This window comes from Notechis scutatus, chromosome Z (assembly GCF_049901735.1).
Source record: "Notechis scutatus isolate UNSWTSFEM ecotype Mainland chromosome Z, rNotScu1.2, whole genome shotgun sequence".
NCBI lineage: Eukaryota > Metazoa > Chordata > Lepidosauria > Squamata > Elapidae > Notechis > Notechis scutatus.
In genome coordinates, this window is record NC_142025.1 from 34,468,215 (window position 1) to 34,493,906 (window position 25,692).

General features: G+C 40.5%; 1 protein-coding gene across 2 annotated transcripts in view; it reads left to right on the forward strand.

Annotated features, from left to right (window-relative positions):
- IGF2BP3 (insulin like growth factor 2 mRNA binding protein 3) overlaps positions 1–25,692 on the forward strand; it is a 77,776-nt gene that overhangs the window by 20,566 nt on the left and 31,518 nt on the right. For both annotated transcript variants that reach the window (XM_087946410.1, XM_087946411.1), the window contains 4 exons: positions 8,136–8,184; positions 20,486–20,537; positions 20,625–20,688; positions 24,693–24,971. In XM_087946410.1, coding sequence (XP_087802536.1) covers positions 8,136–8,184; positions 20,486–20,537; positions 20,625–20,688; positions 24,693–24,971 — 444 coding nt within the window. The remainder of the gene's footprint in view (positions 1–8,135; positions 8,185–20,485; positions 20,538–20,624; positions 20,689–24,692; positions 24,972–25,692) is intronic.

The window sequence follows — 25,692 nt, forward strand, 5'->3', positions numbered from 1 at the left end:
AAGCTATAAATAGAGAGAGGGATAAAAACTGGAGTGAAAGAACAAAGGAGAAAAGACAGGGAAAGAAGGGACAAGAAACAGGATTTGGAAACAAAGAAATATGGGAATTGTAAAAAAATGGGGAAATCCTAAATTGGACACAGACATAATGGGTGATTATTGTATAAAAAGGGGATTCTGCAAGGTCTTGAGGGGTAATAGCAATAAATTTATAGTTACGAAATAAGGACTTATAGACTGACAAGATGGAAAAACAGAATTGTTATTTTTTGGATAATGGAATCTAATGCTCTTCCTCTTTATGTAGAGAGATACTTGTAACAAGTAATGGAATAAGTATATATATTGAAATATTTATAAGATTGGAATGTTGGCTTTTTTGGTTTAAATATGGAATAATTAATGGAATATGTATATTAAATAAATGGAAATAAATGATATAGGAGGAGAGCTGAAATGGAATTAACTTTAGGGCTTAGGATTGTTTTACTGTTTGAATGAGTAGATTAATATGTCCTTTGGGGGGGGGGGGAATTTAATGAAATTTAAAAGGAGAAAAATCATGCAGAATCTGATTTATATATGCTATGTAGGGATTATTTAAAGGGATTATTAAATTTAATGTTTTAGGTAATAATGTTAAACGTTTCAACGAGATGTAAAAGGGGTGAAAATAAATGAATTTATAACTTAGAGGTGGCGCACTTATATTGAGATTTCAGGGGGGAAACCAATTTATAGAAGAAGTATCTTTTAAATTAGAATTTAAGATGAAATATACAAATGTGACAGTTAAAAGTACTAAAGTATAATGATTATGAAGTTATCATAAGTGAATTAAATAATGAGATAAATATTTGGAATAATACAGTAAAATAGAAAATGTATAAAAGCACTGTTAAGATAAGGAATTGGATATAAAAATTGAATATGTAACCATGGTCATATTTGTATGTATATGTGAAACCTGTAATCATGCTGTTCACTAAAAAGAGATGTTAAAATATGGAAAACTGAATAAAACCTGTTTTTTTAAAAAAGAATAATGTCTAAGGAATTAAGGGCCTCTTTTGTATTGGCAAATGTTAGTGTTCATAAGCCCAGCAAGGAGAAAGATACCACTCTTCAAAACAGCATTGTTTTCCATCTGCAGTTTGTGAAAGACCAGAAGAATAAGACACAAGGCTTTTGAAAAATTGTTCTATAGGCAAGAGAAGATCAAAACGGAGCTTTTTGGCTTGAATGAAAAGCATTATGTTTAGTGAAGGCAAATACAGAATTGTAACGTAAGTTGTGAAATATGGTTGTAATATCATTTGGGCCTACTTTGCTATCAGTGGGCCAGAACCATTTGCCATTGTTGATGGACCTATACATTCTGAATTGTAGTGGCAAATATTACGGGAAAATGTCAGAGGAATCTGTCTATAAACTGAAATTCAAAAGAAAGTGGGTCATGAAGAAGATCCAAACCACACAAGTCATATGACCAAAGAATGATTACAGGGCGGCGGGGGGGGATTAGTGTTTTGGAATGATCAGGTTAAAATCCTGATATTAATTGTATGGAAATGTGTTACGGAAAAACCTGGAGCCCATCAAAGAGTTGAAGCTATTCTTTATGGAATAATGGGCTAAAACTTCTCAAAGCCAATATGCAGAAATGATTGACAGTTATTGGAAACATATTACTGCTTCCCAAGAGGTCACACTGCTTATAATACCAGAAGCAAAGATTCACATAACTTTGCTATACAGAAATATGGAGCTTTGGACCATTTTCCTCAGTAAATCACTGAACCACATTTTTGTTGTTGTTTTGATTCATTCATTGAATTTGCCTAGTTTTAAGACTTGGGTAGAGAATAGATTGTTTTAGCAATAGCAGTAGCACTTAGACTTATATACTGCTTTATAGTGCTTTACAGCCCTCCCTAAGCTGTTTACAGAGTCAGCATATTGCCCCCAACAATCTGGGTCCTCATTTTACCCACCTCAGAAGGATGGAAGGCTGAGTCAACCTTGAGCCTGGTGGGATTTGAACTGCCAAATTGTAGGCAGCTGGCTGCAGCAGAAGTAGTTTGAGGTACTGCACTCTAACCACTGCACCACAGAGGCTCCTTAAATAATTTTATTTTTATATAATTTCTTTACATAATTATATGCAGAAATATTGAAAATGTAAACAATTCACAAATTTTAAAAACCATTATAGATTCAGCCTAAAATGTCAAAAAGTATACCTGCATAGAGTTACGCCTGAGCAATCTGATATTGTCACAAACCAACAGAAATATATACTGCTAACTTCTTCCTTTTAATAAAAGATATCGTATCGCAAGAATCTTGAATTCCTATAACTTCATTTATCTTCTGATGCTGGCAATGACATCAGGGAACAAAAATACAGTCAGAGCATCCAAAAATCTTTTTAACCCAAATGTTTGGGAGGGACTGATTCAGTTCTTTTATGGCCTGTTTAGAATACAATAGAAAGTAAAATCTACTGATAATAATCCACAGATTAATGAAAAGCCATTCCTAGATGAAGTCTCCTAGAAATGTTATGAATGTTATGAAATCCTGTATATCAGAGTCCCCAACTTCCAGTCCATGAACCAGAATTAGCCCACAGCCTACCAGAGAGGATCACACAAAAGTGTGAAGCCCCATCTGTGAGATACAGGCAGCACATGAAACCACACCCCTTCTGGTCCACAGAAAAATTTATCTCCACAGAACTGGTCCTTGATGCCCAAAAGGTTAGGGACCACTGATCCCAAGAAGTTTTATAGTGACGCTTTTTCAATCCTATTCACAAAGAAGGGCTTTGCTAAAATTACCTCCCGTAGGACAACTGATAAGATCAGCAATGTATATTAAGACTGACTGTACACCTGTCCTTTTAGGATTTAGTTTAAATTGTTACTGGGTATAGTCCTATTAAAATATATCAATATTTGGAAGATTTTTGATTTCTGTACTTATTTGGTACAAGCATTTAAGAGTGGTATAATTTAAGCTTCCCAAAAAACTCATTACACAACTGCATGGATAAGATATTTTTTTTGCCAAGTTGTACATCTTTAAGACATTGTGAATTCAGAGAAGAAAGGAAAGAAAATATTTAGTGTTTTTCAATCATGAATTAATATTTCAATGTATAAAATCATGCCTAAACATTTATATGAAATCCTGCTGATTATTGATGAATAATGTAATTATAAGTGCATTATTGTAACAAAACATCTATTGAATATTTACCAATTTACTATATATATATCAATAGAAAAATTAATGGAGATAGTGAAATATTGCATGAAAAATCCTTCACTTCTCAAATTACAATGATTATAACTCAATCAGCATTAATTATTTTGGTGTCCTTATGTTTGATCTGATTACTGGTGACTATACGGACAAATGCCTTCCATCTTGACTAGTCCTTGTCTTAATCCACAGCCTTTCCTGGCTATTTCCACTGATATCATTGATCCCATTTGTTTATCTTATCTATTGTCTGTATTCCCTACTTCCCTTACTAGCTTACCAAACACAGTTCTTTTTTGTACTCCATCCATTCACATGCCCAAAAGAATGTGAGTTTCTGCTTGCTAATAATTTGTCTCAAGGGAGCAGTCAATCTTTATTTCCTTCAGGACTGAAACATTGGCTGTTCTTGTGCAGGCTGTTCTTAGTAACCATCTCCAAACAACAATTCAAAGCTGTCTCTCTCTGTTTCTCAGTGTCAAGTTTTCAGCCATACATGACTGCAGGAAACTTGTTGAAACTATTCTGTTTTTGGTTACCAAAGGAGAATCTTTATCCTTTATCAGCTTATCTAAGATCATCATGTCTTCCCTTATACCAATCTCTTACTTGACTTCAGCATGTTATCCATCTGGTTTCTGTTCCTAAACACAAGAAAACAAGTGTCTAGCCCCAAATTTCTTCTTCAGCAACTGAATCCAATAAATAAGCATACTTTATAATATCAGAGACCAGTTTTATTGGGTGGGTGGGATTTTGCACGCAACCTACCGTGTTTATCATATAATAAGGCCGGTTTTTTTTTTTTTGAGCCCCGAAAAAATGGCTAGGACGTCTTTTCGGGGCTGAATTAATTTCTCCCCCCGTGCACCAGCACCATCTCCAACAACAGCATCTGAGTCGCTCCCGCTTTTCCCCCATCCCTGTAACAACAGGAAAAAAAAGATTTTGAGGTACCTGGGAGTGCCGCGTGCTGCGTTTCGGTTTAATCCCGAGCGGCTGGGTGGGCGTGACGAGTAGCCGAGCGAGTGTCTCTGTTGCTGCTACCCTTGGTGCTCCAGCCTCAGGCTCTGCAAGTTTGCAAAAGTCCCGCTGCGCAGCCCGTTCCTGCATTCCAAGCACCCAGGCCGAGCTGCAGCTGTCCCTCTCTCACCAGCACCATCTCCAATAACAGCGGCAGCAGCGGCGGGAACCATGGAAGTTATGGAGGTGGCTCCCTCACCCGAGAAGTGGCTGAAATGCTTCCACGGTTCCTGCCGCTGCTGCCACTGTTGTTGGAGACGGCGCTGCCGAGGAAGGGACAGCTGCAGCTCAGCCTGGGCGCTTGGAATGCAGGAACGGGCTGCGCACTGGGACTTTTGCAAACTTGCAGAGCCTGAGGCTGGAGCACCAAGGGTAGCAGCAGCAGAGACGCTTGCTCGGCTCTTCTCACGCCCACCCAGCTGCTCGGAATTAAACCAAAATGCAGCATGCGGCACTCCCAGGTACCTCAAAAAATTTTCCTGTTGTTACGGGGATGGGGGAAAGGCGGGAGCGACTCAGATGCTGTTGTTGGAGATGGCGCTGGCGAGAGAGGCGCCAGCACCAGTGGGAACCGTGGAAGCTATGGAGGCCTGAGAAGTGGCTGAAACGCTGCTGGACATCCACGCCGACGCCACCCGCCTGCTGACCTGGGTAAGGGAGCCCTCCGCGCTCCACCATGTTTGGCTGTTAGGAGCGGCTGATGGTTAGGCATAGCTGCCCGTGGGGCACTCCTAATAGCAAGTCTCCCCACCTTCCCCCCCCCCCAATTTCGCATGTTTTAAACTAGGCCTAAATTTGGGGGGAGGGGCTTAATTTCATTTTATGCCTAGAAAACATGCTGGGTCTTCCTATTGGGAGGGGGCATCTTGTTGGAGAAACGCGGTAGATTCTGTGCATGTGTAGATTAAGCGGTAGATTCTGTGCATGTGTAGATTAAGCTTTGCTCAGTCACCTGCTGCTTATGCTGCTCTGTTCCTAGCAGGCCTTGGACCAGTACTGGTCCATGGCCTGGAGGTTGCAGACCCCTGGTTCATACTGTTTATAGAATAAAATTTATTCTTCAGTTTTATTAAGAAAAAAATGTCATTCTTTTGAAGGTCCAGTCTTTTCTTTTCTTGGAAGTAACAACCAACTTTGGTGAACCAGCTGAGTATTTGTATCTTTCTTCAAATACCTGTTAAGAGCAACAATATTGCAAAATCTGTATGTGTGTACACACACACACACACACACACACACACACACACACACACACACACACACACCAAACTCGCAAACAATAAATCACTCAAACAAAGGCTGCATATTGTAGAAGTGCTGTTTCAGAAATGCGTAATTCTTTGATGACAAAGCCTATGTAAAAAATGTATGGAGCCACTTTGGAATCACGTAAGGCTTTTAAATGTAACAGACTAATGAAGCTGTGTTCTACAAATTAATGTAAATGTTGCAAGTACTTAATATCAAGCAACTTTCCAGAGATAAATGAAGTTCTCTGAAGTGGTTTTTCTGCTTTAGAAATGACCATGAAGGAAAACAACACTTTCTTTCCAAGCTATAGATTGTATTTAAGTCAAATGAGAATTGACAGTTCCCCAGGGCTGTACCTGTAGCAGATACTTTTATCTTTCCTTCTGGACTATATGCCATCAGCTAAACTATAGGAAGAAATCTAGAAGAGAGGGAGCAGCCAAGAAAATACAGTCTTAGGATTCCTCTGCCTGTCCTATACAAAAGAGTTAGATGATTTTTTATATTAAGAGCATTGTTTCAGTTTTCTCTTGTGCCATCACTTTGCTGAACACAAGCCTGTCTTATGTCTAAGTATATTTACTCATGTTGTATAGCTGTACTATTATTATACTTCCCGTCTTCTCTGTTGGTATCATGGTTATTATCATTTGCATGTACATTGGTGCCTTTTGCACGGGAGCTGAATTCCTTTTGTGTCTAATCACACTTGGCCAATAAAGCTCTTCCCTACTGTACATTATTGTGATGTTGTATTGTATCTAGAATATACACATACATTTAATTTAATTGCTTTTTATATTCCAGAATAGATAGAACATAAATTCAAACAAATACTGGGTTGATTGGTTGGTTGATTGTTTTCAGAACCCTTAATGTATTAAGATAAGGTGTAATACAATCTTAAGTTCCATGCAATTAATGCAGCTAGCTAGAATTTCTTAATTTATTTTCGTCTTGAAATGCTGATGCTTTGTTACATTTATGTAAAAAAAAGAGCAGGCTGCCCAGAAAATGGCAAACACTGGTGCTGCGTTTGTCTTGTCTCTTTAAATTCTCTCCTGATCAGCACTGCAACCTTGACTATAAAAGCTGTACTCAGAGACAGCTGGTTGTGGTGTGTAGGAGACAGCAAGAAGAAGGTATGTCTTGATAAAGTAGTCTGAAGCAGCTAGAAGGAGATATTTTTCTCTAGAATACTCAGTGAAGTAGCACAACTCACAAGGGATAATACCTGAAGTTGTAGGAATAATAATAGCAGTGGGGAAGAATGGACTAGTGGTGAGTAGTGATCAATAGCTGTGAATGCTTCTTTGTGTGTGTTTGTTAGGAACTTGTCTTATTGGTCTTTTTATGTTTTATGTTTGCAGCACAGTAATTTGGATATAGTTAAAAGAACTTATGACAATTTTGTCTAGTGACACTAGGAACAGCAGAACTCACTAGGGTAGTAATTGGAGTTGTTGAAGGAGTAGGAGTAGCAGTGAGAAAGAATGGCGTAGTGGTGTCTAGCGAGTAATAGCTATGAATGCTTGTTTGTGTGTATTGCCTAGGGATCTATTTCTTGTTGGCTCTTTTGTGTTTGGAGCTCAGTAAATTGGGTATAGTTAAAATGGGTATAGTTAAAATGTGACAGATTAGAAATATCTTCAGCATTGTTGCTTTATCTCATCTCTCTCTCCCTCTCTCTTTCTAAAGAAGAAAGAAAAGATTAGATAAGTAAAAATAATAGTACTGGATATATCTTCTAAAAACTTACTGAAAGGTATTTCTTACTGGATTCTTTGTAATAGATGTAATATGTAACAGAACATAAATTTCAAAAAAAAAAAAATTCAAGGACTTTTTGTTTCAAAGCATTGAAACCTATTATATCCAGTATGTTCTACTCTTATCTGTGTTTATTTATGACTTTAAAACGCATTCATTTCTTGGATGGTGCTATAACATGATTCCATGTTCTGGTAGGTCCTTGAGGTTACAAGGTACATGAGTTTGTTTGAGAATAGATATCTGGTTTTTGGCCAAAGCAGTTATGAGACAAGAAAAAAAAAATATTGTAAGATCTTGCTGTACTGTTAGAGATAAAAAGCTTTCATATCTGGATGTGTGTTTAAGAACAGATGAGAATGTAATAGTCAATCAGAATATGAGAGACATGAAATCTTAAAAATTTAAGTGCTAATTAAATTGATGCCATTTTTGGGAACTTCAATCTTGGCAATAAATTACAAATTATTGTTTGTAAGTGCCCAGAATCACTGAAAGTGGGCAGCCATACAAATCCTCTAACTAAACAAACTTTTATAAGTGTAAAAAGCAGTTAATTGCATATCTAAACAATATGCATGGGGAAGTTATATTGAAAGAAATGCATTTCTAGAAATCAATATTAGTACATCAATAAAACAGTATGAAAAGCAGTATCTTAGATAGTCCATTCTGTAGGATATTTTTAAAGAAGCTTGAGATAGGACATACTTTCTGTCATAATATTTTCCCCATATATTGTTTGAAATATTCAGTAGTGCTTTAAATTTATAAATTGTCTTAACAATATTTCTCTCCCCACCCCCAACTTCTATCACTAGGAGTCGAAAACTTCAAATCCGAAATATTCCACCACACTTGCAGTGGGAGGTAGGCATTCATCTTTAAATGTTAAATTTTCAACCTGTTTATAAGAGGATTAATTGATGGTATGCCTTTTGCCTATCAACTTGCCTCTTGTTCTCTCATTTTTTTTCTCTTCTAACTCTTCGCATATGCAAAATTTGACAAGAACAGTTTTTTGTTTTTGAGATGTTAGTTTGCAACTTTGAACAACAGAGACATCCAAGTATTTATTTCAATTGCCCTCAATTGGACAGTTGAAGTTAAATGGAGGGCAATTAGAGTTAAATGTTTTCAGAGTTATACAGTGCAATCCTAGGTGATTCTGATTTATTCCCATTTTAAAGGCTCGTTAGTGCTTTCCTGATCTTTAGAAACATGAACATTGTGATGGAATTTGTATAATTAATTTTCTGTCTCTAAATATTTTCAAAGCAACATGCTGGCTGAAGATTTTATAAAATCAGGATAGAAATTATCACAAGAATATGAAAATACCTTTCTATTTGTGCCTCTTTCTCATGCTGTAGGTCTCCCAGATATATTTTGTAAAATTTATATTTGTTTGCCTAAATAATTTATTTGATAGGTTTTGGATCCTGAAGAGCTGTTGAAGTCTTTGAATATTTGTATTTATCAAAAATAGTATCTTATTATTCCCCACTTCCCCCAATTTTTAGGGAGACTGTACCGTGTAATAATAGTAGGATGTGTCAGTTGTGTCAGTAAAAATAAAATACTTAAAATATCTGGAAAAAACAGAATTTTTCATATAATAGTGGTAACACATTGAAGCAGTTGCCATTAAAACATTCGTATAGAAAGGTAAAAATAATGTGACATAGTGGGAAAGGAATTTAATTGGGATGAAAGAAGGTTCATAAAATAAAGTTAGTGTATATGCAGATTTATTGAAGATAGGCAGGTAAGTACCCACAGGTGGTGTCTCACCTATATTTATATCCTAAAGCTTGCATGCAGCTTTATTGACAAATTACTTTTGAATGTATGAAATTGTAAGAGATTGTATATATACATTCTATACGCATACCATTTAAATAACCGGCATTAATGCTATGAATTGAAATCTCTACTAAGCCTTACAGATCTGAAATAAATATACCATATATCACAATTTGTACATAATATACATTAAATATGATGTGTTGAACAAATCTGGGATCATAAAGAGCAACAAAGTTTGTATGCTTTGTGATTTGTTTACTTGACAACATTTCAACAATCCCCAATTTGATCATGAGTACTCAGTATCTATATTGAGACAATTAGCTCTGGGGCAGGAATGCTTCCTGCTTCATGATGTTTATATGTAAGATACTGCTTAAAAGTTCATAAATTCTTTCAAATTTTAAATATTTTTGCATAAATGTGACCACAAACATCTATTCTCCATATAAATTCTGAAAGTAGATAAAAAGAAAACAGATAAACAAATTTGGGATACACATTCTTAATCAGCTACCTAAGATACAAGAAGCATTTGACTGCAATTACTGAGCAAAAAGCTAGAAATGATGCAACTAATTCCTAAATCGAAAGGGTGATTATTATTTTTTAAATGTGGGCAGTAATTTAACAAGCATGTTAACTTACTTGTTTATAAAATAAACGAACAATGCATAAAACATTGCTGTTATTTGTTCATTCATTTTCTTTATGTAGAACTCACATGAAGAACACATAGATGCTCAAAAACTGACGAAATCTAAAAGGGCTGTTGCATTTTCACAGAACTATATGTTTGATTTCAATACTTAAAATATTAATACAGTATTTGCTTAGATAGCTCTTTGTTAAAGATAATTGTGGCTTTTGAGTGGGTATAGGGTAACACTGTTTATAATACTATATGACTTGGCTTTCATTATCTGATGAATGAAAGCCTATAGTATAAAAACTGCAGCTTCTTGTGTGCAAGAAAGGTATCTGTGTTATAACAAGAGGAGATCCCAATTAGACAAATGCTAGAATTCCTACATAAAAAAGGAATACATTATTTTCTAGCTAGAGTAAATACTCACAAAAACAAACTTTGCTGTTTAGTTGCTCATCAAGATTAGTATCTCCCCACTACCAGCTTGGCTAGAAATTCTGTTATTGCCCAACAAGGCTGCTGATGTAAAGATTGAGAGGCAGATGAACAATTTAGACAAAATTTGTTTTTAGAGTTAAGTTAGAGGGCTTGTTTTTTTAGGAATAAAAGTAAAATGTATTGCACTTGATAAAATCAAATAGGAATTGGGAGTAGTTATAAAGCATAAGAAAGATCTAGTTAGTAAGGAAGTTAGAATACCAATGCAAATATTTCTCATGCTTTTCTTGGATTTATTCATGTATATTGATTTAAGATGTGAATTTAGAGTATGAGGCTAGAATTACTAAGGTTATGATTTGAGATTTAGACAAGAATATAAATTCCTTAGTTATTTTTCTTTATTTTGTTTTTGCATTCAATCTTTAGTAATTTTGTCTTTATAGAATGCTGCTTATATTGGAAATGGTTTTCACATTTACTGATGAAAAGTATGTCTATTTATAAACTGATTGCACTTAATTTCTCCCCATCCTTCCACAAAGACAGAATTTAAGAATCATGATGGATTAAGCCAATATTAGACAAAGATTAGTATTAAAAGGAAGGTACTGTGTCTGATTCAAAAATAATGGCTGGATTCAGGTTTAAATTTGCATCCCATTGACTTTGGGTGTTTATTGTAGACATGAATTAAGTGTTAATCTACCCAATTGTTTTCTTCCTTTGAAGGAGTGGGCAACTAGTAGGCATATGATTTTTCATTTCTTCAGCTCAAAAAACAATTTAACTTAAAAACTATGCTTATTATAATTCATGTTTTAGTGATCAGCTTCAAGGCATTAGGAAAGATGCTTTTGATGGGTTAAAAAAGATTGTAAATATATCCAATAAAGTCCTTTCAAGAGGTTTCCTTCTACATAAACCTTATTTGTTGCTTGACCAGACTAGGTTGCACTTGTAAAAGGGAGTAAGGTGAATTCTTATTTAAAATGAACGAAGAGAACCCAATCTTGCCTCAGAAGACTATTCTTTCTGTCTCTCTCTATGAAGTATTTAAGTCATGGTAAAATTGCTAGCTATTGTAAAATTTTAAAATAATTATAACTACTGATTAAGCGCTGCCTGACTTGAAAGGTTACATTCCAGAATGTAAGGAATTTTTCAGCCTAATGAAGTTAAAAAAATAATCACTTGCTTGTTGCTTTCCCATCCCCCCCTTTAAGCACACTAACTCAATTCAGCTTACTTTTCAATAAATATTCCTGTAAATATTGTAACTAATTGTAAACACCTCTATATTTATTTATTTATCAAAATATATTATCTATTATCTATTAAATTCTTGACTATAATAAGCAGTTGAAATATTTTTAAATACCATTTTAATACAATTTTAAAAACCATTTTTCTAAATAAGCATGGTTTATTTTGAGTTTGAAGAAAATTATAGCAATTAGAAAGCCTGCTTCAATATGTGCTGATTTAAGACTCAACCCTACTTTTTCCTGTGTTAATCCTGTGTGAAGAAATGTAACTTAAATGGTCTGTGTTCAATTGTATGTAATCTATTAGACATCTTTGCAGTCCCTTTAATTCTCCTATGAGCTGCTCAGAGCATCCAGTAGTGGGAGGTGCTTCAGTCTCTGCATCCATAGGCTGAGCTTTAATTGAGGAACGCTCCTCCTCCTCCACATGACTCCTCCATGCGTTCCCCAGTTTTGGCTCAGCCTCGTGCGAGACAGGCAGTGCTTTAATTAGATCCTTGGCCGAATCAGGATTTCAATTGCATTTTAACCAGGTTTGATTCTTACAACCTTTTCTTAAGCGTCTTCACAATTTCTCAGTTTGCCAGACTGTTTAACTAGGGGAAGCGCCGTTGCGCCCCCAAGGAAAGCGGCGGGAGGCTCCGTAGCAGCTTCGCGCTACCCACCCCACAGCCGGAGCGTTTCCTTCTGCCTTATTGTTTACCGCTCTGTTTATTTTCGCTCGTTTTGTTAGCGGCTTGTATTTCTCATTCGTGCTGAGTCGTATCGCTTTCTCCCCCTCTCCGAACGCCGAATTAAGTGGAGAAGATCTAATCTCTCCATTCTCTGGCCGCCTTCGACTTAAGAGCTTTGGCTTCGTGTTTCAGGCGGGAAGCCGTCGCTGAGAGGCGCACGAAGTAAACTTTCGCTGGCGGACGCCATTTTGAGTGCCACCTCGTGGCTGTGCGTTTTTTTTCTCTTACACTCCTGAGCTGTGTGTGGCAATTGGACTCGAAGTGGAAGGATCCCTCCTGGATTCTAAGAGTCTTTTAACCTCGTTTTGGCCAAGTTGCACTTGAGGTTATTTCTCCTCTTTAACATCTATTGGCTTAACCCTCACAGCTTCACCCTCAGCGGCACAGCAGCAAGCACCCAGGCCTGTGCCAGCCTGTGCGGGAAAGCTGCTATAGGCCCTCCTTTTAATTTTCTACCTGGGCCTTGGTGTTCGAAATTTGGCTGATTGTTGTTCTCTCAATAATATATCCCTGCTCATAGGAGCAATAATAAGCACAATCGTACCAACAATATTATATTATTTATTACAAGTATAATAATCAACAATACATTACCTGACAGTATAATATTTTAATTCGATAAAATATTATCACTGAGATACGACTATATATATATATATATTTATTTATATTTAGGTACCAGTAAAAAAGGGGGGGGCATTAAGTACTTTATCAGGGCAACCGTTCTTGACTCAGATCGGACCCTGGGCGTGCCAACCACCGTATCTTGTTTCATTTCCAAATTACTGCAATACAAGTTAACAAAAATGGCAGATGGTAACACCTCTCAGACCCCTTGAAGGCAAAAGCCAAAACTCATCATAAACGCAGAGTAAAGAGACTTCTAAAGCTTCAGAAAGGGACGCCTTAAGGCGCCATAAGGCCTTAGAAAAAGAGATTGCCAAGCGTACCAGGGAAGCACACACTGTGCCTCAGGGCTTCCCACCCTCCAGTCCATCTACTTCACACACCCCTCCTCCCCCAGATCTCTCCTTCTCATCCAGGCGCAGCTTACCCCCACAAGGACAACAGATCCAAGTTCCAGGGACACTGGCCAGAAGGACTCCAGAGGCCACCTTCACCCCAACAGCCGCTGGCCTCCGCCAGGGTGAAACCCTCATTGAGGAGGTACCGGAAAAAATGAGAGCCTGGATGGAGCTGGCCATTCGCCAGGGGATCGCAGCTGGGCTTCAACAAGCAGCCATGCCCAGACATTACCCCGGGGTCCCTGACCTAGAGTCACAATCTCTGAGGTCCTTGCCCAGGTCGGACCAGCACCAGACCCAAGTATATTTACAAGGGGAGAACCCCTTCCAAGGGCGGGAGGAGGAGGAAGTAGATCAGATCATGCAACCAGATGAGTCCGAATTGGGGTTGATGCAGGATAGCGAGCCCCTGTCAGAGGCAGACCCCTTAGAGGGGGAAATGTCTGAGGACGAAGGGCTTATCCCTGACCAGCCCGTTTTTACGGGCTTATTTCGGCCACAGCTCTTCAAATCCCTACTGTTTAAGGCAAAGAACATCGCACGCCTAAGCAAGCAATCACCATCTGACACCCCTATCCAGAAGACCTGATCTTCAACCAACCGGTTGTTGAGGCAGAGGTCATCCCAATCCCACCCATGTTTTCTGACCGGGTGCAAAAGCAGTGGGCTTCTGCAGCGGTGTACTCAGCCCCAACGGGCTACGATAGGAAATATTTCAACCTGGACACCGATTTTTCAAAACTGCTCAGTACCCCCGAGGTAGACGAACCCATAGTGGGTTTAGCGTCCTCCTCTATTCCCAGCGATGCCCTGGAGGTCTTAAAACCAGAGGAAAAACGGGCTGAGCTAGCCCTGCGCAGAGCGCATCAATCTGATGCATGGGCTATCAGATCTTCTATGGCCGCCTCCTTTTTCACGTGGTCATCCCTTAGATGGCTTCGCCTTTTGAAGCAACACGTCCCTACTTCCAACATTAGGACGCACCAAGACATCGCCAAGCTCACAGCTGCCGCTGAATTCTCCGCTGACGCCACATACCACGCGGTCAAGTTTTCAGCGAGGGCCATCACATCTCACATCACAGCACATCGCTTGCTATGGCTAAGGCACTGGCAAGCAGACTTTAAACATAGATCCAAGCTGGCTTCCTCCCCCATAGTGGGAGACAAACTGTTTGGCCCTTCCCTTGATCCATTGTTAATTGAAACCCACAGCAAGAAGAAATTCCTTCCCTCCTTCGCTCAAGGATCAGATCCCAGAAACCCCCAGTCCTTTCGGAGGCGATCCTTCCGACCCCTTTATCAGGGACCGTTCTCTCCCAGATACCAGAGACCCCCATCCTTCAGATCAGGTCAACAACAGGATAGGTCCGACTCAGGGGACAGGAGTAGAAGGGGTAGCCAACCCAAAAGGGGTTTTCGGGGAGCAGGAAACAGGCCCTTCCGGTGACCAAGATAACTCAAGGAACCCATCTCCCATTGGCGGACGCCTTAAATTATTTGCGGACCAATGGGACCTTTCTACCTCTGATTCTTGGGTCAGAGACACGGTTAGATTTGGCCTTGCTCTGGAGTTTCAATCCACTGCCCCAGATTTCTTCATGTCATGTCCTCTTTCCAGAGATCCGATTAAGTGTAATCTCATGGATTCCGCTATCCAACATCTTCTGGAAATAAGAGCCATCCAACCAGTAGCTACCAAGCAACGAGGGCAAGGTTTTTATTCACACCTTTTCGTTGTGCCAAAAAATTCGGGTGGGGTGGGGTGGAGAGCGATATTAGATTTGAAATGTCTCAACCGTTTCCTGGTATATCGCAAATTTAAAATGCATACCCTCCAATCTATATTACTGGGCATCAGACGGGGGGACGTGCTCACGTCCATAGACTTGACGGAGGCGTACTTGCATATCGCTATTCGGCCTTCCCATTATAAGTTTCTGAGATTCTGCTACAATAATCACCATTTTGAATATGTGGCCCTCCCATTTGGATTAGCCTCTGCCCCCAGGACCTTCACCAAGGTCCTCGCAGCGCTAGCTGCCCATCTCAGGAACATCCCCGTTCGCCTCCAGTGTTATCTGGATGACATCTTGATTTTATCTCTTGTTATAGACACTCAGACCACATTAAAATCCCTACAAGAGCACGGATTCCTAATAAACTGGAAAAAGAGTCAATTAACACCATCCACTCGAATAATTCACCTAGGGGCTGTTATAGATACAGTGGAAGGCAAGGTTTATCTGTCACCAGATAGACTAAATAGCATTCAAAAATCAGTTAAGGAGATCAGGTGGCTTAAGAAGGTGTCCTTATTGGATCTATCAAAATTGTTGGGCAAAATAATATCATGTATTTCTATTATCCCTTGGCCCGCCTTCACACTAGATCCCTCCAGTGGTTCCTGCTACTGTACCAGAGATCCGGCCGAAGCAACTCCAAACTCAAAGTCAGGGTACCACCCAAGGTCCTCATGTCTCTCCTCTGGTGGTCCAAGCCGGTCATCAACAGAGGCTGCCTCTTCAAGGAGCCACAAAGGCTCACCATCACCACAGACGCCAGTCTGTTTGGATGGGGAGCCCACGTCCAGTCGCTCACAACCCAAGGCAGATGGTCTGCAATAGAACAGTCGTGCAGCATAAACTGGCTGGAACTTCACGCAGTACACCTGGCCCTTCGCAAATTCCTCCCCCAGGTACGCGGTCAGCACATACTGATTCTGACAGACAATGTGACAGCCAAAGCTTACATAAACAAACAAGGGGGCACACAATTGAAACAGCTAATGAGGGAAGCGGAGCGTCTATGTGTCACTGGGCGGAGAACAACCTCCTTTCCATCAAAGCAGAACACATTTCGGGCCTGTCAAATACACAGGCAGACTGGCTAAGCACGGCCACCATAGATCACTCAGAGTGGCGCCTCCACCCATCCCTGTTCCAAGAAGCAGTTCGGACATTTGGTCAACCGATGGTGGACCTATTTGCTTCCCCTCTCAACACTCAGCTCCCGAGATTCTTTTCCAGGTACCCATCCCAAGGGGCGGAGAATTACAACTCGCTCCATTGCCGATGGCCTCCGGGGCTCCTGTATGCATTCCCTCCACTGGCTCTGGTTTCCAGGGTCATCCAGAAGTTACTAGACGAGAGAGTGGAACTACTTCTAGTGGCGCCTTATTGGCCCAGACGGCCATGGTTCGCAGACCTCTGCAGCCTCTCAGTAGCCCCACCCTGGAGAATCCCGCCAGACAGAATCTCACTAACTCAGGGGCCCCTTCATCATCCAGACCCTCAATGGTTACAACTGACCATCTGGAGGTTGAGCGGGGTGGATTGAAGAGCGAAAAGCTCTCCAACAGAGTTATCAACACCATCCTAGCTGCCAGACACCCCTCAACAATTCGCATTTGCAACGCCACATGGTCCATGTTCTGCAAATGGTGTAGTAGGTTTCAAGTTGATCCTGCCTCCCCATCTGTCGCTCAGATTCTAGAGTTCCTACAGGAAGGACTTGATAAAGGGCTGTCACCTAATACACTAAAAAGACAGGTAGAGGCCTTGACATCAGTTATCACTTGCGAGGGTCTCAGTTCTCTCTCACATCACCCACACATAAGGTCCTTCCTTAGAGGAGCCACCAATTTACGCCCTCCAGCAGTGCACCGTTACCCCACATGGGACCTTAACAAGGTCCTTGTCACCCTCACTAAGGGGCCCCTCGAACCCCTGAGGAAGTCAAGCCTCCAATTCCTGACATACAAAGTAGTTTTCCTTGTAGCGATCACCTCCGCTCATCGTATCTCAGAAATTGCAGCCTTGTCTGTCAGACAAGATCTCTGTGTGTTTCATGCCGATCGAGTGGTCCTTCGTCCCGATCCCACATTTATGCCCAAGGTCAATTCGGCCTTCCATAGGGCACAAGAGCTCATTCTTCCAAATTTTTGCCCCAGACCATCACAGGCGATGGAAAGACAATGGCATAAGCTTGATGTAAGACGCGCACTGTGAATTTATATCAAGCGTACAGAGATCTTCAGGAATTTGGAGGCCTTATTTGTGTCCTTTCAGCCCAATACCCAGGGTCACAAGGTATCACCATCTACGATAGGCCATTGGATACGGGCGGCAATAGCTAAATCATATCAGTCTCAATCTCTGCAGGTGCCTAAGGGCATAACAGCTCATTCAACTAAGAGCGCAGCAACTTCGGCAGCTTGGGCCACACAGGCACCAATAACTGAAATCTGTCCGGGCGGCGACTTGGGCTTCCCCATCGCCCTTCATTAGACATTATAAAATTGATGTGTTTGCCTCTGTGGAGGCCTCCTTCAGCAGAAGAGTTCTGCAACGGGTCCACAGGGACCAGGAGGAGATTCCAGACCAGACGGAGTCCCTCCCATAGGACAGGCCAAGCTTTGGTATGTCCCACTACTGGATGCTCGGAGCAGCTCATAGGAGAAGGGGCGTTGGTACTTACCTGATACGCCCGTTCTCTTTGAGCTGCGAAGAGCATCCAGCCCCACCCCTTTTCCGTCTGGTGGGGCCCTGTTTCAGCCAACGAACGTTTTTAGGTCTTGAGGATGAGAGCACTTATTTCTCTCGTCTTTGCAAAACCTGGGGAACGCATGGAGGAGTCACATGGAGGAGGAGGAGCGTTCCTCAATTAAAGCTCAGCCTATGAATGCGGAGACTGAAGCACCTCCCACTACTGGATGCTCTTCGCAGCTCAAAGAGAACGGGCATATCAGGTAAGTACCAACGCCCCTTTTGTTTAAATCTTGAATAGGATAAAGATTTATTTAGTATGCATTTAAAACAAAATCAGTATGCTAAACTATTATGGATATAATCTAATTCTACCGTGTTTCTCCAACAATACGGCCTCCACCAATAGGAAGCCCCAGCATGATTTATTGGCATAAAATCAAATTAAGCCCCTCCCCCCAAATTAAGGCCCTTTTTAAACATGCAAAATGGGGGGGGGAATGGCGGGGGGGGCTTGCTGTTAGGAAGTACTTTGTTGCATGCCCGGATATGGTGCTGCCTGCGTTGGTGGAGCACTTCATATCGGGAGACCTTCCACCACCGTTGCTTTCCCTTCTCCCTTGCTGCCGTGGCGTTACAGCAACGCCGCGGTGTTTGGCGCAGCCATGTGCAGCCAGTCAGGGCTCCTCCCTGCAACCGGAGCCCTGAGGAGACACTTGGCTTCAGGCGCTCCTGTGGCCGCCTTCCCTTTGCCTTCAAAGGTAAGCGAATTATTTTAAAAACCTCCGCTCATCCCATCAGGGCCGCGCCGGAGCCGTGCGAGCTGGGCAGAGCCAGGAAAGCAAGCCGCGGGTGTTTCCTGGTTCTGCCCAACCCACACGGCTCTGCCGCGGCCCTGGCGGGATGAGCGGAGGTTTTAAAATAATTCACTTTACCTTCAAGGCAAAGGGAAGGCGGCGACAGGAGCACCTGAAGCTCAAGTATACCAACAACAAAAGGCAAATCCTCAAGGTGGGCTGGAGGGAGGTGGCTACGTGCCCCCGGGCTGCTTCAATGCAAGGTCCTGACTGGCAGCATCCTGCCGTTGCCGCCGCGTCCTTTTTGCCGCCGCCTCCCTCTCCGACTGCGAAACTCGTGTGCTCGAGGTGAGCTCTTTCATACATAGAGAGAGTGGGGGGGAGACGCCGGCGTGCTCCGAGAGGCTGGCTCTTTTCTCTAGCCGAGGCTGACATCTGACTGAATCTCTATCCCGCTCCTTTATCCTCACGACGGGGTCAGCAGCGACGCTCTCTGGTGCGGCCACCTCAGCTTGCCAGCCTTGCCCGCTATGAGATGATACTGTGACAGCCGCTCCTGCCGCACTGCCTTCTCTTTCCTCATCTCTCCTCCCTTCGCCGGCAGGAGTGTGCGCGCCTGCTGCCACTGCCGCCGCTCCTGAGGCCGTCTGGGGCGGGCAGGTGGGAAAGCAAGCAAGGTGGCTGCGCTGTCTTCTTTTTCCCTCAGCGAAGCGCCGCCGCCACCGCCACCTGCGATGGGCGAGGAGGCGGCGGAGGCACCCGAAATGTCACCAAGGCAGCGAGTGCCTCCCGGCGGGCCCTCCGCTCATCCCGCCAGGGCCGTGGCAGAGCTGTGCGGGCTGGGCAGAACCAGGAAACACCCGTGGCTTGCTTTCCCGGCTCTGCCCAGCCTGCATGGCTCTGCCACGGCCCTGGAGGCACTTCCTGTCAGCCTCGGCTAGAGAAAAGAGCCAGCCTCTCGGAGCATGCCGGCGTCTCCCCCCCCCCTCTCTCTATGTATGAAAGAGCTCGCCTCGCCTTTGGCGAAGCTTACCACGAGTTTCGCAGTCGGAGAGGGAGGCGGCGGCGAAAAGGACGCGGCGGCAATGGCAGGATGCTGCCAGTCAGGACCTTGCATTGAAACAGCCAGGGGGACACGTAGCCACCTCCAGCCCACCTTGAGGATTTGCCTTTTGTTGTTGGCATACTTGGCTTCAGGCGCTCCTGTTGCCACCTTCCCTTTGCCTTCGAAGGTAAAGTGAATTATTTTAAAAACCTCCGCTCATCCCGCCAGGGCCGCGGCAGAGCCGTGTGGGCTGGGCAGAACCAGGAAATACCCGCGGCTCGCTTTCCCGGCTCTGCCCAGCTTGCACGGCTCGGCGCGGCCTGATGGGATGAGCGGAGGTTTTAAAATAATTTGCTTTACCTTCGAAGGCAAAGGGAAGGCGGCCACAGGAGCGCCTGAAGCAAGTGTCTCCTCAGGGCTCCGGTTGCAGGAGGAGCCCTGACTGGCCGCATGTGGCTGCACAAACGCCGCGGCGTTACTGTAACGCCACGGCAGCAAGGGAGAAGGAAAAGCAACGGTGGTGGAAGGTCTCCCGAACATCCAAGCTGTCGCCGCCCACCCACCCGAGGATGCAACGGGGATTAAGTCACCCCCGAAAAGACGGCCTAGCCGGTTTTTCGGGGGTCAAAAAAAAATAAGGCCCGGACTTATTATGTGAGAAACACGGTATATTTATCTACTCAGAAGTAACTACATACAATTATCGGATTCATTTAATTCCCTGGGGATCAAATTGAATGTGGAAGCTTCATATTCAGAAATAAAGATTATTAAATTTAAGAAAAACACAGAAAAAGCTATGTCACTAACTTTGTAAAACCCAAACATAATGGGATTTATATATATTATGCTGAAAGGTTATTATATAACTTTGTATAACTTGTGTAAAGTTTACATTGTACTTTGTTTCTTTTTAATAGGTCTTGGATGGTTTGCTGGCACAATATGGAACTGTGGAAAACTGTGAACAAGGTGGTATAATATTTAAATAGTTGTTTAAAGGAAATGATCAAAGGAAGTTTTAATTTATTTTTTTCAATACATCCTTTTTTATTCTAGTGAATACTGACACAGAGACTGCTGTAGTAAATGTAACATACGCCAATAAGGACCAGGCCAGGCAGTAAGTTCTCATTTATTCTTAGTTTTTTTTCCCTACGTTTAAAATAATTTTTCTCTTATGTGTTAACATTTGGTACAGTCTCTTATTTGTCATTTATTTGATATTTACTTTTTAAAATAAAAATACTAAGGTTACACTCTTTATCCAACTGCTTATATGTAACCCTGCATGTTGAGCTTAGCTGGATTACCTTTTGAATAGAAACATATCTAGTTGCACTGGAGAATTGCACTTGTAAACTTTTATGAGGGAGTAAGGTGATTTAACATCAAACATCTCCCTTGTTAATTGATGTATTCAGTTTCCTGATGTCTCTGACCAGATGTCCTTTTAAGAAGACTTGATCCGTGCAAGTGAAAAATGCTCAGATTGAAGACAACTATAGAAGGATTTGAGTTTCGATGAACACTCATAGAATTTCTTTTTAATAGTAACAAAATCAAACTTTGGGAAGATTATAGTGTCTTAAAGCAGTTGAAAACTGTTGGCATTTGCCTAAAACGGAGGTATTTCTTCTGGTTTATATAATATAAATAATATAATATGTGTGCACCTCCACACATTCCAATTTGACCCTTATTTAACTCTGGGTTTACTGTACTTTATTATTATTTTAGATGCAAGCCCTTTTCACTTTCTAATTAAATATTTCAATATTGCTGAATTGGAAGCAATAAAACCTTCATCTGAATATTCGCTGACACTTTATTAGATTTATAAGGCAACCTGATCAAAAAAAGACTCAATGTGGCATGTAAAATTAAAAAAAAATGTAAAACCAAGCCAAAGAAGTAAAAGCAGAAATACCAACATATTACTGTAGAGAGGTGTAGAAGTTAGCAAACCCATTCATCCTTTATTGGATTTGCTATTTTATGTCTGTAGTGGTTTATTGAACGTTTGGTGGAATTTATATTTTAAAATCTCTTCTGCCACAAATGCACACATTAACATAGGAAACTGGACTTCTAGTTGGTATAGTTGGTTGCATAAAATAACCACAGTTCAGAATTGGCTATTACTCTAATAGAAGCAAATTCTACAGCAGTAGGCACCAGTAAAAGTTATATTTGTCTACATGCTCTGCCCTATTTTTGTTAAGTCAAGTGAGGAGCCACATTTTATGGTTTAGAGATAGTTCTCAACCTACAAGTGTTTGTTCAGTGACTATTTGAAATTATGATGGTACTGAACAAAGGGACTTGTGATCCCTACCCAAAGCTGTGGCTGAAATAAAACATGATCACATGACTCTGAAATGTTGCAAATGAATATAAATGCAGCCATTTTGCTGAGTATCCATAGTGCAGTCATGTGAACACTGGGTGAGGAAAAGAACTGTTGTAACTTTAGATCCATGTCATAAGTTCCCCAGTTTCTGAACCGAAAAAGCTTTTTTGATGAGAAGTGAAACGTTTTTAAAGAAAACACCCAAGAATGTCCAGTAACTTTTTGGGAAAAACACCTTTGGGACAACCACAACCTGGATGATTGAGAATATCTGTAGATAAGCCCCTTTTTTCTTAAAACACTGACTGGTTATAAATCAAAAACTACCTGTACAGCCTTTATAATATAAAAGTATTATTGGTGATAAACAGTTGTAGCAAGGATACATTAACTTTTCAAAAAATGTGATATGGACCCAAAGCTGCATCAAAGAAAACCATAAAATTACAAATGTAGATGTGTAGAGATACCTACATATGCACAACAATTTTAGTACTTGGGTATATTTTTTTTCAATTTTATGACTTGTAATATTTTGATGTCTACATTTGCTTGGTAAATCTGGTGTCATTCCACTACAAAAGGAAAATATTAAAATGGAACTTTGTGCCACCTAGTGGCTAACTGAAATTAATAATTTAGTTTCCTTTTTTTCCCTGTATGGTTCCCTACACATTTACACTTGCTTTTTGCAATAATTTAGTGCTATGGACAATTTTCAAAGAGCCTTTATAGAAGTAAGGTTCCTAGAATTGTGTGTTGTAAGAGTTGGATGAACAATGTATCAGATCATTTCCCTACAAGGAACAGTTTACCTGTTAAAGTTAGAAGATTCTTTAGTAGACCTTGCTTTCAGTACATATGACTCTCAAATGGGTGAAGTAAGCTGCTGTTCACATCGGGTTCTGTCTCTCGTCTCTGGGAAATACATATGTGGGTGCATGCGTGTGCATGTGGATTAAAACTTTAATGCTGAATCATAGATATTTAATGATTTTTTTTGTAGTGTACTATGATTTCAAAGTCATAACCATTTTCCTAAATTCACTTTTCATATAAGGTGAGCTAGTTGTTTGGTTAGGTTTCAAATGTACCAAGACTTTTTTTAAAAAGTTACAAATTGGCCAGTACTAACCAATTGATAATTTCAATTAATTTATACATTATTGTAATTAGATATTTGCCTAAGTGAGTAACACTTGCCCCCAGGCTGCCAGGTGCAGTTCATGAACAGCTGCATATAAGCAGAAAAAGGGGGAAAGAGCAAGTTTTGCCAAGACAGATTGGCTGCTTGCCCTTCGAAAGAAACAAAATAAGGATGCTTTCACTACTTGTATTAGTTCTCTTGTCTGAAATGAGCTTGGTATGAGTGAAGGATTAATGTTATAATATGTTGCTATACTGATTCAAAAATGAGTTATGGAGGAAGCAGGAATTGTTCGGTTATGAAGACAAATGGTTTAAATAGACCCATAATAATATAAATGGGGAACTCTGAGAAACTCATGTTTGAGTTGAGAGATGTTGGATTAGATATTTTAATTGTATATAGGTTTTTCTAAAACTTGGTGATTTGGGAAAGGCAGAGAAGGAAAAAAGAAACCTCTTTCCCTTCCTATTCATGCAGGATTTGTAGTTCAAATTAAAAGGCAAATTCTTCACTTAAGAGCATGCAATAAAACCTTACTTTCAGATTTGTTGTCTAAACAGTCATATAATGTGAAGGAAAAAGCAGAAAGGAAGAGGAAAGAATGACAATTCAGATTTAGACAACTAACTCAGAATTATCTTTGAATGATCACAGCTAAGATTGGCAACTCTGCTGTGTTATTGTTTCTAAGTAAAACGTGAACGTGTCCAACTTCCAACTTGAGTTCTATCATTGTTAAGTAAATCACCCATGGTTGCTAAGCATAGTCACATAACCACAACTTGTGACTTGCTGCCGGTTTTCCCAATGACTTTGTTTGTTGGAAGCCAGCTGAGAAAGTCACAAAAGGTATGATTACATAACAGCAGGACATTTCAAATGTCAGAAATGTGCACCAATTGCCAAGTGCCTGAATCAAGACCAGGGGGATGTTTCAACCATTGTAAATTCAAGTACCAGTTGTAAACCTGCTTTTTAAACTCTGTAGTAAATTCAAATATTATTAAACAGGACAGTTTCAAAGATTATTGAACAGAACTGAGGATTACCTACTTTTAGAATTTGAATTTCTTGAGCATGCTGGAGAATAGGATCCAGACCAAAGTCCAGTTCTTTTCCTTCTACTTGTAATGTCATAAATTAGGACCCAGAGTCCTTTCCTGTTATCATATTGCCTACCTGCCAATGATAAGCAGTTTTAAGATTCCAGCCAATCATATCTTCATTTGCCAAAGGGCTCTTTTTTGCCAACTTATGCCTATCTGTAAAGAGAAAGGAGTTAAATGTGACTCTTCAAAAGCCAGCACTCAAAACACTTTAGAAGTGGGAACACTTTCAGATGCTGGCTCCCAAAGTACTTTTTGCTCTAAGGAAATAAGAAAAAGGCAGTACTTCAGAGAAATTCTGCTTCAAGTTGCTATTTATGCTGCTTTTGAGTCATCTTAAGGCATTTCCCCACGAGGAAGGAAGGAGATAATATTTAGGAATAAAGAGAAGGGTTATTTATGATCTCATGAGTCAGATGGGACAGCTTACCATTCCCAGTGAAATGCTATACCATAATTGATTGGCTTTCTGTTCTGCTTCATCTGCAACAACTTACTTTCTTTGCAAACTTATACAGAGCAATAGAAAAATTGAACGGATTCCAGCTTGAAAACTATTCATTAAAAGTTGCATATATCCCTGATGAAATGGCAGCCCAACTACCTCCTCAGCAGCATCCTCAAGGTAGACGCGGATTTGGGCAGAGAGGTCCCCCTAGACAAGGTTCACCAGGTGCAGCAACAAGACCACAGTCTGATGTTCCATTACGGATACTTGTTCCAACCCAGTTTGTAGGAGCTATTATTGGAAAAGAAGGAGCCACAATTAGAAATATCACAAAGCAGACACAGTCAAAGTAAGTCACTATATGAAGTATTATTTTTAGTATAATTTAAAGTGTTACATTGTTGCATTTAAATTATTGAAATACAATTTTTAATTGGAAAAGAAGACTGACTTCATATGATCTTGCTTCATGAGTATTCAGTTGAACTGAGATGTGCTAACTGGATTGTAGTGCTATTAAGAGTTCTTACATTTAAGAATCCTGATAAACATTAGAATGTGTCACATTTCATTATATTGTCTTGCATCTATATTTCCCCAATCTGGATATTAAGGAGTCAGGTAGTCAAGAGGATAGAAAGGAGGAAAACATTAGGGTCATTCAACAGTTCATTCTTTGATCAGCACAACGTGGTTAGAAAGACCGTGTTATTACTGATTTGGCCATAGCTGACATTTTTGCCCAGTTGTTCTATTAGTTAAATTTAATAATATTTAACTTACTTGTTTGGTAGATCATTGTTAATTATTTTTAAAGCTTGAATGGGTATTTTAATAACTTTTGAGGTAGAGTTTTTTTAAAAAAAATTAAAAAGTGCATTCAGTACGATATTTTAATACATACTTTCACTTCTTTTAAGAATAATTTAAAAAAAATAAAAATAGACTTCTGTAAGTTGAAATGGTAGAATACTGAAAGCATAATCAATTTGTGAATTGAAAATTGGAGAGCTGTAAGATGTTTCCAATTATCAAAACCATAATCTAGCAGAATGAAATCAGCCAATATG